The 19,256-nt window shown below is 39.6% G+C and overlaps 1 protein-coding gene across 5 annotated transcripts in view; it reads left to right on the top strand.

Annotated features, from left to right (window-relative positions):
• ASH2L (ASH2 like, histone lysine methyltransferase complex subunit) overlaps positions 1-18,319 on the top strand; it is a 29,673-nt gene extending 11,354 nt beyond the window's left edge. For 4 of the 5 annotated variants that reach the window (XM_032328978.1, XM_032328976.1, XM_032328979.1 and 1 more), the window contains exons 8-16: positions 383-458; positions 2,665-2,758; positions 3,515-3,732; positions 10,697-10,864; positions 11,101-11,294; positions 15,240-15,332; positions 16,575-16,673; positions 17,417-17,476; positions 17,571-18,319. In XM_032328978.1, coding sequence (XP_032184869.1) covers positions 383-458; positions 2,665-2,758; positions 3,515-3,732; positions 10,697-10,864; positions 11,101-11,294; positions 15,240-15,332; positions 16,575-16,673; positions 17,417-17,476; positions 17,571-17,678 — 1,110 coding nt within the window. In that variant the 3' untranslated portion in view covers positions 17,679-18,319. The remainder of the gene's footprint in view (positions 1-382; positions 459-2,664; positions 2,759-3,514; positions 3,733-10,696; positions 10,865-11,100; positions 11,295-15,239; positions 15,333-16,574; positions 16,674-17,416; positions 17,477-17,570) is intronic. The other variant, XM_032328977.1, reaches the window with a different exon arrangement.
• The last annotated feature ends 937 nt before the right edge of the window (positions 18,320-19,256 follow it).

Raw genomic sequence — 19,256 nt, 5'->3', positions numbered from 1 at the left:
GCATTTGCTAACTTACTGTGCTGGTTTTAGAAATTCAGATATCTGTCTTTTTTTCTAAAATGAGAAGATCTGATTGCAGTGGGCCTGAATTCCCACAGCAGCTGAGAAAATGGGGCTTAGGCACTCCTGTGTGCCTTTGCCTCCTCCACCATACCACCTCCAGTTCGTTCTTAACCACTTTGATCCTTACACTTGGCCCACCACACACACGTTACTTGTTGATCTCTGAAGCATCCAAGTTTGGGACCGTGTAAATTTCAGACTTCTTACGGTTGTCAGTTTTGATTCACATTCTTTAAGAATTTCTTGGTGTTTTTGAGCATTGCCAGTGTACGTTGATTATCTAGCCTTCCTTTATAATTGAATATATTTTTCCCTCTAGGATCTTAGTAACATTGGTCCTGCTTATGACAACCAAAAACAAAGCAGTGCTGTGTCTACAAGTGGGAATCTAAATGGTAAGTGTTTAAATGTCTTCTTGATGAAATAGTTGTAAGCTGTTGAATCCAAATATGCCTAGAATTGGGCATCCTTTGGGTTGGTTCTCAATTAGATATTTACAGAAGCTTTAAAGTCCAGTACCCAGTTTTTGGAAGCTAGCCAAAGATTTGACAAATGGTAGTGAAGAACATTTTGTCCCTTTACACCACAGTTTGGTCTTGAGTGAAATAGATTTAGCATAAAACAAGGTACAGGTTTAAGGTCAGATTTACTGTGTTCACCTTAGACTCCATGTCTGTATCCTCATCACTAACACCTACTATAGATTGAGTCGCTCTCTCCCCCTACTCTTAATTCAGCTGCAATTTAACAGACTTCCTATGCTGGTCTTCTAATTTTTCTTGCCCTGAAACATTAGCTTAGTCCCGTGACAGCAATCTGTACTTATCACCTGCTATACGTGTTTTTCTATGAGTAACCCACCTAATGACACTAATGGTCTTCAGTACTAATGGTAATCCAATGAAAGTAGGGGTAGCTGGAGGTAGTGAGCTATTCATCTAACATGTGATGTCATTAACTTGTCCTTTGGAGTGATAGTATCTTAAATACGTAATCATGTCTCCTGTTACTAATATTAGATGGGTTGGAAATAGCTAAGTGTATTGTTTATATTTTACACCATTTTTTCCCGTTTTAATTGTTAAACTTTGACAAATACATGGTGCCACTTCTGTTCTTACAGGTGGAGCCTCTTTTGGAGGTGAATTCCTCCTCTGTCTTCTTTCAGCCTCTCAGACTTAAGTATTATGTGGTTTGGAAAATGCTTTTTGCTGAGTTGTGGTAGAAGCTAAAACTAAATTAAAATTTTAAAGCATTGTGAAAATGGTGGCAATAGCACTTGATATGAAACTGTAGTTCCAGTTGAATGTTAGCAATTAAAAGCTTATATGTTGTCATATTCTGCCTAACATGGCCAGCAGTCCCCTTAGTATTGCTTGTTTTATTCCAGGTAGATCTAAAGCTTCTCTCTTAAATTAATTAAAATACAAATAACAATTAAAAATTAATAATTTTTTTAGGCAACTCAAACATGAGATAATGGATGTTGCAAGTTTTAACATTAAACCTTTTTATGGGAAATAAGACTAATACCTGGTATGTTCATAAAAGGTAGTTCTGCATAAATCTGGTCCTGTATGTGCAGAATATGACCTGCTCTCAATGTCTTGATCCTTTTCATTGCAGCAGAACTGCTGATAATTTCCAAGCTTGCCCCAAATTAAGATATGGTACTCTATGTAGTTGTTTCCATAAAGGTGTTTTCCTGCAGTTCAGGGACATATTCTGGTGGACAGAAAAACAAATTGCGAGGAAAGATGGAACTGGACAGAAATTTCCAAGTACCTATTTCAGAGATCACTAGATAGCGTTTCTTTGGCTTAGTATGTAGCTAAATTATTTTTTGTATAACATAAGTAAATTGTCGATTGATATTTGCTCTTAATTCCACAAGCGAGGGCAGTCTAACTGAATGTTATACATTGGCACAATCTTAAGAATTGTAAAAGCTGCCTACTAAATTTAAAGCCTTTCTACTTGTGTCATGCACACCCCAGAGTGGATACCAAGTAGCACTGGAGAGAAACACCTTTTTAATATTTCCATTTCTGTTTTCTATGTTTTCTGTACCTTTGTCTTGTTGGATCTTCCAGTTAAGTGCTTTAGCAGATATTGTGCCTTTATTATGTTTACGGACTGTATCATGCATAGTTCAAGCTAGTGAACATCTACTTAGAGTGAGGATAGTCTTCGTGGATGTTCATATTGATTTGGATGGAAAAAACCTTTATCTGCGGTTGTTTTTAGATGTGGGTATTCGGAATCTGAATGAGTGAAAATGCATTTGTGTCACATCCTCAGAAAGTGTAGTTCAATAAGTCGTTGCCGTTCAATAAGAAAGGAAGGTTGAAAACGGTCCACAGTCGTCATTAGTGCTAGGTTCCTTTAAGCTTACTGCCAGAGCTCAGTGTTCTAAGCCATGAGATGCTCAGCAGACTCCTTCGGAAGCAGGGTGAAATCCATTATGCTCTCAGGAAGGAGGTCCTCCTGGGTGTGGTGTTACACAAATGCACGTCGGGAGTGTTAGTCGCCATGGAATTTCCATATCCACGTGAAGCTTCTGTCACAGCTCACTAAAAGTGATCTACCTTGTCTTTGAAGGGGGAATTGCAGCAGGAAGCAGTGGCAAAGGAAGAGGAGCCAAGCGCAAGCAGCAGGATGGCGGGACCACAGGGACCACCAAGAAGGCCCGGAGGTGGGCAGAACACCCACTCCCACTCATCACTGCTAGACGGTTCTTTGGGGCTGGCACAGTCCATCCGTGGGCAAAGAGCTGTCCTCTTCACTAGCTCAGGTGTCTGAGATGCAAAAGCTTATCCATTTTTCTCAAATCTTGAGCACTTCGAGGGGTAAAATAATCCCGCGTGAGGAGCCCTGTTTTTCAGATTTGTGAAAACAGCCCCTGGGGCGGCAACCCTGTGGGAGTAAAGTTCTGTCAAGACATCTTGAGAAGGGTTAGGTGGAGGAGAGGGAGAGTGGACCCAGTATTGAACTTACGCACTTTTATGTCATCTTTGTGCCTCTCCCCTCATGCCTCTTCCCTGTGCTTTGTTCAGTAAATCCTGGTTTTTTCTTTTTTAGATTGGCAAGATAGTGCTCCCATCTCTGAATTTTGTTTCATTAGTTTATGGTAATTAATGTACTAAAGGAAATTGCCCTTATTCCCCTTTTCCCTTTTTCTCCCCGTGTAGAACTGGCTCTGTTTCAAAGATGGTCCTATAGACTAGAGAGTAATTTGAAACCACTTTACAAAAATTTAAAAACAAACCTGTTTCATTTCCCTATTTTGCCTCCAGAGGGCAGGATCATCTACTTTAGCAATGAAAACCATTTGTGAAGTTGCATGTACTCCTGCTGAAATCTAGTAAATCAGGTGTCTTTCTTACAGATTTGAAGGCATTTGAGCTAGCGGGGGTTTTAGTTTCTTGATTTTATTTTTTCCTTTCTGCAGTGACCCTTTGTTTTCTGCTCAGCGCCTTCCCCCTCATGGCTACCCCTTGGAACACCCGTTTAACAAAGATGGCTATCGGTATATTCTAGCTGAGCCCGATCCCCATGCTCCTGACCCTGAGAAGCTTGAACTTGACTGCTGGGCAGGAAAGCCTATTCCTGGAGACCTCTACAGAGCCTGCTTGTATGAACGAGTTTTGTTAGCCCTACATGATCGAGGTATGCAAGGTGTTAATGTTCATGTTGGACCCAGGTGTTACTTTGAATACTGTCTTCAGCTTTGTACAGTCCAGACAAGATATACTTGTCAACATCATTACCACACCCCCACCATCTGGTTTTAACTAGACACAGTGGGAACACGTTCAAAGAATCTCCTTGTCTCTTCCGATAAGCTCTAGACATTTATATATAAATAGGTGTGTGTGTGTGTATAAAACTTTTTATTTTGAACTTATTTTTTATTTTTTAAGTAAGCTCTGACACCCATCATGAGACTCAGATTACACCCCCCAAGATCAGAAGTTGCATGCTCCACCAACTAAGCCAGGCAGATGCCCCTATTTTGAACTAATTTTAAACTTAGAGTAAAAACAATAGTTTTAGTATATTCCCTCCCCAAGCTTCTAATGATAACATCTTACACGATTGATCATATAGTTACCAGACCAGGAAGTTAACATTGGATGATGCTATTAATGAAACAAAAGGCTTGATGTACATTTCTCCAGTTTCCCCAGTAAGGCCTCTTCTCTAAGGTCGGTCGTACGTTGCATTTCATTATTTCTCCTCAGTTTCTTGCAGCCTTTAACAGTTCCTCAGTCCTTGCGTGTCTTTAATGACCAGACACTATTTAAATATTATCCGGGATTCTGTTGAATATTCCTTAGTGAATGTGTGACTTTTTCTCATGATTAGACTGATGCTATGCATATTTTGTCAGAATACCAGAGAAATGAGTCCTCATTGCATCATCTCATGGCAGTCATGATGTGGATGTCTTATGATTGATCATGTTGACCGTGGTCATCTGGTTAAGGTGGTTTCTGTGTCTTTCTCTGTCTTATCCTTTGTAGTTAATAAATAGCTTGAGGAAAGATGCTTTGAGCTTTGGAGATAACCTTGTTTATAAAGTTTTGCTCTAATATCCTTCGGTGGATCTTTTCTTTAATTTTTTTTTTAAAGATTCTGTTTATTTGAGAGAGAGAGAGAGAGAGAGAGCACAAGCGATGGGGAGGGGGAGCAGAGGGAGAGGGAGAAGCAGACTCTGAGTTGAACAGGGAGCCTGCCACGGGACTCGATCCCAGGACCCCAAGATCGTGACCTGAACCAAAGGCAGATGCCCAGCTGACTGAGCCCCCCAGATGCTCCTGCAACAATTATTAGTGTGTTGTGCTTGCCTGACGATTTTATATTTCTTTCTTCCTGTCTCCACTTATTATTTAATCAATTTTTACTTTTATCAGTGTGAACTCAGATATTTATTTTATTCCATCGGGATATACTTTATCTAGTAGCTCAAATTATTCCTGCTTTGGCCATTGGGAGCTTCTTCAGGTTAGTTCCTGTGTGTTTTTTTTTTTTTTTTAAAGATTTTATTTATTTATTTGACAGGCAGAGATTACAAGTAGGCAGAGAGGCAGGCAGAGAGAGAGAGAGGAGGAAGCAGGCTCCCCACTGAGCAGAGAGCCCGACACGGGGCTCGATCCCAGGACCCTGGGATCATGACTTGAGCCCAAGGCAGAGGCTTTAACCCACTGAACCACCCAGGTGCCCCAGTTCCTGTGTTTTTTTGATAAGACTCCTTTTTTTTTTGAATAGTACTTCCTTTACTTTCCAACATCACAAAATGTTCCTGGCTTACCTTGTCTTTTCCCTGCCCTAGGCCAAATATATCAGCCACTTGCTCCAAAGAGCCCTGGTTCCTTTGATTGGAGAATAAGATTTAGAAATGAAGACCTGAGTGTTCAGTATGCTCAGTTTTAGACCCCACCCAGTGGACAGGAGGAGACCGTATGTGTACCAGCTGACACATAAATATACAGGGCTCTACTGCGTTTGCACTGACGGCTTGATTCTAGTCAAATACTCCCGGTTTGTGCCAGCCCTCCGTCTATCCTTATTGGTCACTTCTTTCTCCAACAGTGAGAAACCTGACTCTTGACTGTCCACGCTGTACTCCCATATTTGTTCATTTCTAGTGTGCACATAAGTAGATTCAGAATTGGTAACCTCTATGAGAAACATTGACTAGCTAGCTTACAGCAGTTACGTCCGGCTCTTCAGCTTTTAGCGTTGCAGCATCCTTTTGGGTTACTGTTAGATTAGTTCTCTTCTGCCCCACCTCCTTCAGGGTGATTGTGTGTCTCTTTTACAATAGTTAGGTTCATTTGTTAGTATTTTTCTGCTATTTTTAGGGTATCCCACCTCTCGGAGAGAGAGTTTGTGTATGTGTTTCAGGGGAGTGAGTGCATGAAGGGTCTGTGAAACATGACTGTGGTTCCAGGAGTTGTACAAAAAGGTTAACCCAGGGCACCTGGGTGGCTCAGTTGGTTAAGCGTCTGCCTTCAGCTCATGTCATGATCCTGGGGTTCTAGGATCGAGCCCTGTGTTGGGCTCCCTGCTCAGTGGGGAGTCTGCTTGTCCCTCTCCTCTGCCACTGCTCGTGTTCTCTGACTCACTCTCTCAAATAAATGAAATTTTTAAAATATGTATATATAACCATTATACCATTATTATTCCTAACTAAGATGAATAATAATTCCTTAATGATCTAATACCCGGTCCATACTCATATTTCCATGGTTTAAAATATGCCTTTCAGTGGTCTCCTTGAATTAGATCTAAACAGGGCATATATTTACTGCACTTGAAATCCCATTATTTCTTGGTTTAATACTAAAAACGTTAACACTTGTAGGGGTACCTGCCTGGCTCAGTCGGTAGAGCCTGTGACTTTTGATCTTGAGGTTGCAATTTCAAGTCCCATGTTGGGTGTAGAGATTACTTTAAAAAAATCAAATCAGGGGCGCCTGGGTGGCTCAGTGGGTTAAGCCGCTGCCTTCGGCTCAAGTCATGATCTCAGGGTCCTGGGATCGAGTCCCACATCGGGCTCTCTGCTCAGCAGGGAGCCTGCTTCCTCCTCTCTCTCTCTGCCTGCCTCTCTGCCTACTTGTAATCTCTCTCTGTCAAATAAATAAAAATAAAATCTTTAAAAAAAAAATCAAATCAAATTAGTTTTTTGCTAACACTTATATTGATGGTGGTCATTTCAAAGTGAAGTAATGTAATCCCATGTTGTAATGTCCATTATATGTGGATTGTTTGACTTCTGATAGTGACAAGCACTTACAAAGTAAGGAAGGCCAGCCAAGTAAGTGACTTCAGGGTTTAAAAAGTGAGGCTTGTCTTGTTTATATAACTATATAAATATAGTTATATATTTATATGTGTGTGTGTGTGTATATATATATATAACTATATCTTGTTTATAACTATTATATATAATAGTTATAATTCCAGAAGGAGAAAAAAAAGTGAGAACACTGACCTGTAATACTTAATTATTTGTTAGAACTTAATATATAAAATAGCAATGACTGTTTGCTCTTTATGCCTTACAAAAATTAAATCTATAAATAAATAAATCTATAATAAATATAGATTTATAATAAATTATAATAATAATTATATATTTATATATTTATATTTATAATAAATAATTATATATAATCTATAAATCTATATATAAATTTATAAATAAATAAATCTATATTGTATCTATTAAGGTTTTTATTTTGAAATAACTTCAGATGTATAAAAAATTGTGAGAATAGTACTGAACTTTTTTTTTTTCTCTGAACTGTTTGAGAGTAAGTTGCCATGATGCCCTTTCATTTTGAGAACTTCATGGTGTATTTCTTATAAGCAAGGACATTCCACTTATGTGTTAGTCATTTAGTGCTGCTTAGCAAATCACCGTAAAACTTAGCAGTCTAAAACTTCAAATGTTCATTATCTCCCAAGATTCTGAGGTTTGGGAATCTGGGAGCACCTTAGCTATGTGACTTGGCTCAGGAGAATTCAGGCAGCTGCAGTCAAGTTCTTAGCTGGGCCTATCAACAGTGAGGACTTGACAGAGGCTGGAGGACTTACTTCCAAGATGACTTACTTGTGTTACTTTGACAGGATGCCCTCAGATCCTCACCATGTGGGCCTCTCCATAGACTACTTATTTATCCTCATCCGTAGAAGCTAACTCCTCCCAATGCAAGTGATCCAAGAGAGCAGTAGAGTTCGAGTATCTTCTGTGACCCAACTTTCAAGCCGGATAGTTGCTTCAGCTTTGTTCTGTTAGGAATGAGTCACTACGTTCAGCCCACACTCAGGTGGAGGGAAATTAGCCTCCAACTCTTCAAAGGAAGAATATCAAAGAGTTAGTAGATATTTTTTAAACTTTCATATTCTTGCAGAACCAGTATATAAACGTCGAAGACAGGAAATTAACACTAATTGCTACCATCTGATGAATTTAAGATTTTATTCAGGTTTCTCCAGTTGGTGCAATAATGCTGTCGTAGCAAAGAATCCCGTTGAGAATCATTTGCTGCATTTAGCTGTCATATCTCCTGAGTCTTCAGTCTGTAACAGTTTTTCTGTCTTTCTTAGACTTTGATGACCTGGAAGCTTTTGCAAATGAGAGGCCACTTGTTTTATAGAATATCCCGCAATTTGAGTTTGTCTGGTTGAAATCTGAAGATTTGATTCAGTTCTGCATCTTTGACAGAAATATTAAAATGATGCTATGTTCTGCATGTTGCATCCTGCCAGGTGGTGCCTGATTTTAATTTGCCTCATTACCAATGATGTCGCTTTGATCATTTGGCTAACATGGTATCTGCCAGGTTTATCCACTGAAAAGTTGCTTTTTCCCCCCCCGCATATAATTAGTGTTTTAGGAGGGAGGTACATTATTTACTGTCCTATCCTGGACACTTGCCTTGCTCAGTCCCCACCTAATGGCTTTAGGGCTGAATTGCCCAGAAAGGGGTAAGGGAAGAAGTATTTGAGAAGGTAGAATTTGCCGGATACCTAAGAAAGTTCCGTTAAACAGGATGTATTTAATTTAAGGAAGTTATCATTGCCTGGGACAGGAGCCATTGTGGTCCATGTAACAGAAAGAGTGTGGGGCCAAGAATTTTCAGTCAGCTGTGCCACACTGAGCTGTGGTGTGGTCACGAACAGTCACAGGATCGGCTGCTCCATCTCAGAGTCTTGTCTACCTACCTACCTACCTGGGAAGGTACTTTGTAAATCGTAAAGACCTTTATAAAAGCTATAGCTAATCTAAATTTTGTGCTTCCTCCAATAGAACTCGGGCTTTTAGTGTCATAAACAGTTTCAAATGCTTTTTCCTCATTGAAGTCTTAATTGGATCTGTGATGTTTCTACATTGATAAAATCAAACCTACATCACTTGAAAATACTCTTCTATCTTCTGTCATTTTTTTTTCTTCATTTCCAAGTCACAATATCCCCTCCTATTGATTTAGATTGTCCCCTTATCTTACATAAGCCTCATAGTAAAGTTTCAAACCATACACAAAGGTGGAAAGATGAATATAATGAATCTTTGTATACTTTTCACCCAGATTTAACAGTTATCAAGTTTTTGCCATATTTGTTTTATGTTTATTTTTGTGACTCTCTTTTTCTGAATTTTTAAGAAGTAAATCTCACCCTATATACTCTAAAAAAAATACGCATTTCTAAAAGATAGGGGTGTTTTCTTTCTCTCACAACCACAATGCTCTTATCATACTTAACAAAATAGATCATTTCTTGCCATCATCCGAATTCAGTCCATAATCAGATTTCCTTGATTGTGTCAGATACCTTTTTTCCTCTCCCCCACAAAATGCTTATTAATTAAAAGAAAATAGTGACTTCATAGTGGAGAAGCCAGTGAGGCACCCCACTAGTTAGGTGATCAAAGTGTAACATAGGCATTTTGACATCATGTGTTCCCTGATACTGTCCACTGAGAGATACAGCATTATTGACCTCACTGATATTCCTGACGAGAAAGCCAAACCTGTGCTTCGGCAGGAGGAAACATCAGACAGACCTAACCGAGGGGCATTCTACAAAGGAAAGTGACCAGTACTCTTCAAAATGTCATGGTCATGAAAGACTTGAACTGTCCCAGATTGGAGGAAACTAAGGACACACAACAACCAAATGAAATGTGGGATGTTGGATTAGAGCCTGAAACAGAAAAAGGATATTATTTGGATAATTGGCTTAATTTGAAGATGATCTATAGATTACTTAATAGCATTCTATCAAGACTAATTTTCTGGTTTTGATAATTGTGTTATAGCCATAGATGGTGTTAACATTCGGGAAAGCTGAATGGAGGACATAGGAGGAATGTATACTATTCTTTAAAATCTAAAATTCTTTCAAAATCAAATATCAAGTTTATTAAAGGATGGCTTATTTAGGGGCACCTGGCAGGCTCAGTAGGTAGAGCATGCAACTTGATTCCAGAGTTGTGAGTTCAAGCCCCACATTGGGTGGAAAACTTCATTTAAAAAGAAAAAAAAAAAAGATGGTTTGGGGCGCCTGGGTGGCTCAGTGGGTTAAGTCTCCACCTTCAGCTCAGGTCATGATCCCAGGTCCTGGGATCGAGCCCCGCATCCCCCGCATTGGGTTCTCTACTCCGCAGGGAGCCTGTTTCCCACCCCCGTGCCCGCTCTCTGCCTATCTTTCTGCCTACTTGTGATCTATTTCTCTCTGTCCAAAAAATATATATATATTTTTTTAAAAGTTAAAAAAAAAAAAAAGATGGTTCCTACAAATCAGGCTCCATGCACATTATAATTGGTTTGTTATATTTTAGGGAATAGACAGCATTATTAATTTTAACCTGTTAACTTAAATATCATTTGATAGAAACTAAATTACCTGACCACTTCCTTCCCATTTTTTTCCTCTTGCCTTCAGCCATAACTTACATTGAGATTTTGAAACTCCTGAACTAATATTTCAGATTCCTGACCTGTTATTTCCAATTTTTTACTTTGTTCTACTAGAGTGTAGGAGACTCTGGTTTTGGGGGCAGTTGTCTCCAAGTGCCTCCAGTAAGTTACAGACCTTTGTTTTCATCTTCATACTGCAGCTCCCCAGCTGAAGATCTCCGATGACCGACTCACTGTGATTGGAGAGAAGGGTTACTCCATGGTCCGGGCTTCTCACGGGGTTCGGAAAGGTGCCTGGTACTTTGAAATCACAGTGGATGAGATGCCTCCAGACACCGCTGCCAGACTGGGCTGGTCCCAGCCCTTAGGTAAGTGGGAGCTGCTGTGTGGGCATCGCAGCAGGCAGAGACAGACCATCTGCATGAGCTTTGTGACTTTTCACCTTATTGGATAAGAGGTATAAAATTCACTTCCTGAACGATTGGGTGGTTTGCAATTTTGTAACAAAACAAAAACTAAAATGAGAAGGAGTACAATTTTTTCTTCCAGCAAACCGGGGTTGATTCGCCATCTTTTGACTTCCCATTTGTCTTTATTGGGACAGGTAACCTTCAAGCTCCCTTAGGTTATGATAAATTTAGCTATTCATGGCGGAGCAAAAAAGGAACCAAGTTCCACCAGTCAATTGGCAAACACTACTCTTCTGGCTATGGACAGGGAGACGTCCTAGGATTCTATATCAATCTTCCGGAAGACACAGAAACAGCCAAGTCACTTCCTGATACTTATAAAGATAAGGTGAGTTTGTCCTCTTGAGAGATTCCCGGGTTTGAAGACCTGTGGCTGCCAATGAATGCTGCAGCAGTGGCCTGAGTGGTTTTTGTAATACCGACATACCATTCCCATGTTTTTCTCACATTTTGTTACAAAAATGTTTAGACAGAGTTGAAAGAGTTTTAAAGTCCGTGTCCAAATACCCATCACCTAGATTCTGCCATTGACCTGTTACTTGTTCATTCCTCTACCCACCCATCTGTCTGTCCATCTTGTTTCAATGCACTTCAGAGAATGCTAGCCATCAATATACCGCACCCCTGCCCATGTATTTCAGGATACATGTCGTTAGCTAGAGTTCAGCCTTTATTTAGTTTTTACTTTTGATATAAGACTTACATAAAATGAAATGTACAAAAATAAGTGTATATTCACTGAGTTTTGAGTTTGGCCTAAAGGAGACGTTAGAATCTTACCACCCCAGAAGTTCCCTCATGCTCTTTCCCAATCAGTCCCAACTCCCATCCCTATAGAGCCAACCACTGTCTTAAAATACTTATTCCCTGTCGTAATTTTATTCTATTAGTTTTTGTTTTGTTTGTTTTTTGTTTTTTAATTTTTTTTTATTTATTTTCAGCATAACAGTATTCATTATTTTTGCACCACACCCAGTGCTCCATGCAATCCGTGCCCTCTATAATACCCACCACCTGGTACCCCGACCTCCCACCCATTAGGTTTTTGTTTTTAAAGATTTTATTTATTTATTTGACAGACAGAGATCACAAGTAGGCAGAAAGGCAGGCAGAGAGAGAGGAGGAAGCAGGCTCCCTGCCAAGCAGAGAGCCCGATGCGGGACCCAATCTGAGGACCCTGAGATCATGACCTGAGCCGAAGGCAGAGGCTTAACCCACTGAGCCACCCAGGCGCCCCTATTCCATTAGTCTTGTTTGTTCTTAAACTTAAGTAAATGGAACCATGTGCTATGTCATCTTTTGAATCTGGCTTTTATTGTTTGGCATAATGCTTTTGAGATTCTTTTATGTTTTTGCATGTATCCATAGCTTGTTTCCTTTAATCGCAGAGTAGTATTCCATTGTATGAATACACCACAGTGTGTTTATCCATTTTCCTGTTTTTTTTTAAAAAATATTTTTAAATTCCAGTATAAATAACATACAGTGTTACATTTGTTTCAAGTGTATGATAGGGTTATTCAGCAATTCCATCTATTACTCAGTGCTCATCATGATAAGTATACTTATAATCCCCTTCACATATTTTACACTTCCCCCCACCCACCTCCCCTAAGGTAACTACCAGTTTGTTCTCTACCATTGAGTCTGGTTTTTTGTCTTTTCTTTGTTGTGTTTCTTAAATTCCATATATGAGGGAAATCATATGATATTTGTCTTTTTCTGACTTATTTCACTTAGAATTATGCTCTTTAGCTCCATCCATGTAAATGGCAATGGCTGAGTAATGTCCCACTGTGTATACACCGTATCTTTATCCATTCATTCATCTGTAGATGGAGACTTGGGTTACTTCCATAATTTGGCTATTGTGAATAATGTAAATAAACATAGGGATGCATATATCTTTTTGAATTGGTGTTTTTTATTCTTTGGGTAAATACCCAGTAATGGAATTACTAGATCAGATTATTCCATTTTCCTATGGATGGAGACTTGGGCTATTTCAAGTTTGGGGCTATTATGAATAAAGGTGATGTGAACTTTCTTGTACAAATGTTTTTTTGTTTTTGTTTTTTTAAAGATTTTATTTATTTATTTATTTGACAGAGACAGAGAGAGAGAGGAACACAAGCAGGGGGAGTGGGAGAGGGAGAAGTAGACTTCCTACTGAGCAGGGAGCCTGATGTGGGGCTGGATCCCAGGACCCCTGGAATCATGACCTGAGCCAGAGGCAGACACTTAATGACTGAGCCACCAAGGCACCCCTACAAATGCTTTTGTAAACGTGTTATTGTTTCTTTTGGGTCAGCACCTAGAATTGCAATCACTGTGTCATAAGATAGTTAAATATTTAGTTTTAGAAGCAATTGCTGGACTCTTTCCACCAATGTATGATAATTGTAGTTGCTTCACATTCTTGTCAGCATTTTTGTTGTCTGTCAGCTTAATTTTAGCCTTTTTGGTGGGTGCATAGTAGTGTCCCCGTGTGGTTTAAATTAGCATTTCTTTGATGACTAATGATATTCTGTAGGTTTTCATGTGCCGATTAGCCGTTCATCTATTTTCTTTTGTAACGTTTCTCTTCAAATATTTCACCTTTAAAAATATATATATATATATATATCAGGTTATCCTTTTATTGAGTTATAGAGGGTTTTTTAATATATATATATTGGATTACACTTCTTGGTTAGAAGTGGCTTTTTTTTTTTTTTTTTTTAATTTTTAAGGTTTTATTTGAGAAAGAAGATAGAGAGTACGAGCTAGGGAAGAAAGGGAGAAGCAGGCTCCCTGCTCAGGTCTCAATCCCAGGACCCTGACTTGAGCCAGAAGTAGATGTTTAACCAGCTGAGCCACCCAGGCACCCCTAGAAGTGGCTTTTTAAAAAATATTTTTGGGGGCACTTGGGTGGCCCAGTTGCATCGACTCTTGACCTCAGCTCGGGTCTTGATCTCAGGATTGTGAGTTGAAGCCATATGCAGGGCGGGAAGCCTACTTAAAAAGTAACATTTTTTTTTCCTCCTAGTCTGTGACTAATTTATTTCTTAAAGGTGTCTTCTGATGAAATGAAGTTTCTAATTTTTATGAAATCTATCAAATTTTTCTTTTACACTTATATTGCTTTCTATGAGTTAATAATTCTTTGCTTACCCTCCACTCATGAAGATACTCTTCCATGTTTTCCTTTGAAAACATGGTTTAAGCTTTTGCTATTAGGTTTCTGATCCACCTTGAATTACTTTTTGTGTATGGTGTAAAGGAGGGATCAAAGTTAATTTTTCCTTCCGTACACATGGGTGTCCAATTATTCTAGCACCCGTTTTTGAAAACTTTTACCCTCATTTCTTTGGTGCCGTTTGTGAAAATCAGATGATTTTATAAGTAGAGTTTGTTTTGGGGCTCTCTGTTCCATTGATCTCTTTGTTGACTTTTATGCCATACCACACTGTCTTGATTATTGCAGCTTTAGAGTAAATTTTTAAATTGGGTATTATCAGTCCTCTTGCTTCTTTGTGTTTTTGTCTGGTGGGTGTGTGTGTGGGGGTGTGTGTGTTTAATTTTGAAGATACTAGTATATGCCTAGACTTTCTAGAAGGATATACAAGGACACTGGAACAGAGATTGCTTTTGGCAAAGGGAAACTTGAGTGTTGAGGGATACTCTTCATTTTACGTTCTGGTAGATCTCTTGAAATTTTTTTTCTTATTGTGTTTAATGTATGTATGTGCTAAGAGATTCAAATTTTTAAAAAATTAATATCATCTATTTCCCTGGGAGTGAATAGTTGGGCTCTTGGGAACTGGCAAAGAATGGATGACCCAGAGACCCCCTATAGGAGAAGCAGGTAGGGAACTCGGATGAAAGGAAGTAGCCCTTGAAAAATGTTTTTATAGAATAAGAGATTTTAAGCTCAATAAACTTACTTCTTTCACTGAGATTATTGAGGGGAAGAAACCTTGAATTAGTTTTAGTTTAATGGGTATTTTTATTATGGTGAAAGTGTGTATATGTATGTTTCCCCATAAATTTTAGTAAAGACCTTTTTTGAAATGTTTAACAACTATGTGCTATCTGGTACTTTTAAGAACCACGTAGTTGTTTAAAATCTAGCAAAGCTAACCCTACATAGATTTTTAATTTCTGTTGCAGAACATAAGGACTCCGTGCTATTTGTGTGATTCTGCCTTTTTTTTTTTTTTTTTAAATTTCATGATGATGTAGCTGATGCTTCAATGTTCCTTTTTTTCCCCTTTCTTTCTTGGTTTTCAAGGCTTTGATAAAGTTCAAGAGTTATTTGTATTTTGAGGAAAAAGACTTTGTGGATAAAGCAGAGAAGAGCTTAAAGCAGACTCCCCATAGTGAGGTGAGTCATGGTCATAAAAATGTCAGAACTAGAAGACTTTGAAGATTGGGACCAACTTCCTAATTATTAAAGTAAGGAAAATGAGGCCCAAAGGGGCAGCAGAGCGAGCTCCCTCTCCTGCCTGCTGTGCTTGTGCTCTTCCTGTGGTACCGTGCTGCTGCTCTCAGGGTTCTTTTAGGGACAGTCTACAGAGAAAGGGGTAGAAACAGCAACCTACTGAGGAAATCTACAAGCGATTGAGGAAGCGAGTCAGAGATATTTATTCTTCTCAGAGGAAGGATCAAGCACAGAGGGAGGAACACCAGAACAGGAGAGGATGTTGCTGTGTGACCCAGAGGCGGAGGAGCTGTCATGGTTCATTCAGGGTCCTCTAGAACTTTCTCTACTTCCTGTTCCAAGGTTGATGGAAACACGTCTGCCCAAAGTCCTAGTGTAAATAAAGGCTGGCATGACTGGACCAGCCACAGGGGACGAAAATAGGAAAAGGGCGGAAGAAGTTTTTGAGTGGGAGACATTTTTCCATAAAAATGCTGCAAAACATCCTGGGACAGTAATAGAAGCAAATGTAGGAGAAAATGAAGTAGGGCTCCAGTTGTCTTTAGGGAGAAAATGTAAAGGGAAACAGTTAATAGGTCTAAGGATAATACAACCAGATAATCCAGCCTGGGGGAATATCGCTCTTGCTGGGAAGAACAGGCAGAGAAAGTTACTTCAGAAAAAGCCTTTTCTGAAGTCCATAGATAGTGGTTGAGAGAGAATATTTAGAATAATTTCAAAAGCGAAAGGACAAAGAAAATGAGGATTCTGAAACTCAGAAGATCTGAAGAGATTTTCAAAGGAGAAATACAGAAGTGAGAGGGAAGGGGGCAAATGAATAAGCTCACGAGGGTGTGGTTCCAAGGAATTGGTGGAAAACAAAATTCATTTTTATAAATACAGTGTAACGAATAATACAGAGTCAATAGTTTGGTGTAAGTAATAGTTTGGTATAAGTATAGGAATCCAGAAAGCAAATAAACCTGAAGACCAACTAGATTAGTGCATGTGAATATGCTCTGAAAAACCTGGAAGTCCTTTATAAATGTAAGGCACTGTTGTTGCTGCGCAAGCTACATGCTGTTCATGGAAGACATTATTAGCAGCATGGTGACAGCACTGCTAAAGGGTTCTCCAAGTGAGTTCCTTTTCAGTTTGTTTGTTCCGTTGTTAAATTCTGAAGTAAAACCACGGTTTTTGTTTCAGATAATATTTTATAAAAACGGTGTCAATCAAGGTGTGGCCTACAAAGATATTTTTGAGGGGGTTTATTTTCCGGCCATCTCACTGTATAAGAGTTGCACGGTATGTATCCTCTGTTCATCCTGTGAACACGACTTGAAGGAAATAGGTGAATCGTAGTATTGGAAGAGCCATTGATGGGAGTTCTAGAAAGAAGTCTAAATAGCCTGAATGAGATGGAAATACGTTCCTGCTGTGACAGTTCCAAAAACAGTTGGGTGTCTTAGGAAGTATTTGCTTGGATAGATACAAGATTGTGCAGTTAGTGGGCCCCATACTTTTCTTTTGAATGTACTGTGTGGCGAATGTTATTGTTTAGTGTAAGGCATATGCAGTATATACATACATCAGTCAGCTTGGTGTTATAGGTCATGGTGACCCACCACCATTGACTATTAACTGTTGGTTACTTCATACACTGTGCTGTTTGTGTTTGTTTTGTTTTGTTTTTAATATGATCCAGTGTGAAGGGGACTCTCATCAGATCCTTTTAGGTTTTTGTGGTTGTAAGTGGTTTGAAAAGGTAATCTGGAAGTTTCCATGTATTTTTAGTCTCTCAGTAACCACCATTTAAGTAGAATAAGGAAATCTTTAGGTTATAAACAGAACTCAACAAAAGTCTGTTTTAGTTATCTAATTTTCGATGGACATTAGGGTGTTGACCACTTTTAGCAGTGGTAATCTGTTTCATTTGTTCCACTGCACCCTGAATGTCATAGCTACATTTAAAAAGTTCCTGTGTCACGTTAAATTTTTTCACTCTTTTCTTCTGTGTTTTCATGTCTGTCTGAATCAAACTGTCACAGGTTTCCATTAACTTTGGACCATGCTTCAAGTATCCTCCAAAGGATCTCACTTACCGCCCTGTGAGTAACAGTCACGACGCAAACTCAGTGTCTCTGTTACTTCTCGTTGTCACTGTTCTCATCACCTCATTTCTGTTTCTTGTCCTTCCCACAGATGAGTGACATGGGCTGGGGCGCTGTGGTAGAACATACTCTGGCTGATGTCTTATATCATGTGGAAACAGAGGTGGATGGGAGGCGCAGTCCGCCATGGGAACCCTGACCAGGTCCCTCTTTCTTTGCAGCTGTGGACTTTCTGGGGAATAAATTGGGGAGGGGGATCTGTTTTTTTGTTTTTTGTTTTTTTAACTATTGCAAACATTCTTCCAAAGATACCGCAGTACAGAGCCTCTCCTGTTAGCAAGCGAAAAGTGGGGGTGAGACCGGCAGAGACTGCCTGCCCTACAACACTTCGCCCACTTCTGGTGACTGCTTCTATTTTGTGTGCCATATGCCAGCAGCTGCTGACCCTCGGATCCCATGCGCTCCCTGTGAAACTGGTGCTGTACAATGTATCCCACCAACTGGGACTTGATACCTTGCTGTATTTTCTACCGAATGAATAATCTTGTCCAAGTAGCTAACTTATTTAAAGACATTTCTTTTTGTGATGTTGAGTTCATCCTATCTGATTTGCAAGGAAGTAATTGGCTTGAATCTGAGAACACCTGAAATCTGTGGCTGTACATTCCAGATCTAAAAGGTCTTTCCTTTTGATGTGGGTTTTTATTCATTTTGAAATATTTTTGAACACTGGGGTCTCTGGAACTACTAGCTCTGTAGAACTGTAATTGTGGAAAAAAAAAAAAACTTGCTTGCAGCTTTTTAGAAGTTCTTCCCAAATAAAACTGGTCTTCAAGTGTGTGTGGCACTTTGCTTCCCTTTCACATTGGATTCCTCTTGGGACTGGGGTAGCGAGGTAGGCAGTCTGAGGAACGGTGGTCAGAACTGGGAAGACAGGCACGTTTCTGACTCGGTCCCAAGCCCTATTCTCCTGCTTCCAGTCTTTCCAGCCAACCCAGCTATGGTCTTTATCCTGTGAAATCGGAATATCAAGGAGGTGAACAAGAATTTAAAAGGGTTCATGGGGGAATGCCTGGGTGGCTCAGTGACTTAAGTGGCTGGCTCTTGATTTCAGCTCATGATCTCAGGGTCCCAGGATTGCGCCCCGCATCGGGCTCTGCGCTCAGTGGGGAGTCAGCTTGGGATATTCTCTCTCTCTCTCTCCATCAAATAAATAAATAAAATCTTAAAAGGAAGGAAGGAAAGAAAGAAAAGAAGAAAGAAGTGAAGGGGGAGGAAAGAAAGAAATTTCCCAAATCTCAAGTGACTATTGGTGTCTTAACACAGTAGCTTTGAGCAATGTCCACAATAGCCAAACCGTGGCAACGGGATGCCCTTCAGCAGATGAAAGGATAAAAATTTGGTCCATATATACAATGGAATAGTACTCAGCCATCAGAAAGGATAAATACCCAACTTTTCCATTAACATGGTTGGGGCTGGAGGAGATTATACTAAGAGAATGTCAATTATCATATGGTTTCACTTATTTGTGGAACATAAGGAATAGCAAGGAGGACATTAGAAGAAGGAAGGGGAAAATGAAGGGGGGGGAATCGGGGTGGGAGGCAAACCATGAGAGACTATGGACTCCAAGAAATAGGATTTTCAAGGGGAGGGGTGGGGGATGGGTTCGCCCGGTGATGGGTATTAAGGAAGGCATGGATTGCATGAGCACTGGGTGTTAAGCACAAACAACGAATCATGGAACACTACATCAAAAATTAATATATGGTAC

Source organism: Mustela erminea, chromosome 21, assembly GCF_009829155.1.
Source record: "Mustela erminea isolate mMusErm1 chromosome 21, mMusErm1.Pri, whole genome shotgun sequence".
NCBI classification, from domain to species: Eukaryota; Metazoa; Chordata; class Mammalia; order Carnivora; family Mustelidae; genus Mustela; species Mustela erminea.
Note: the sequence above shows the minus strand (reverse complement) of the source record. Positions and strands in the feature narration are given on the sequence as shown.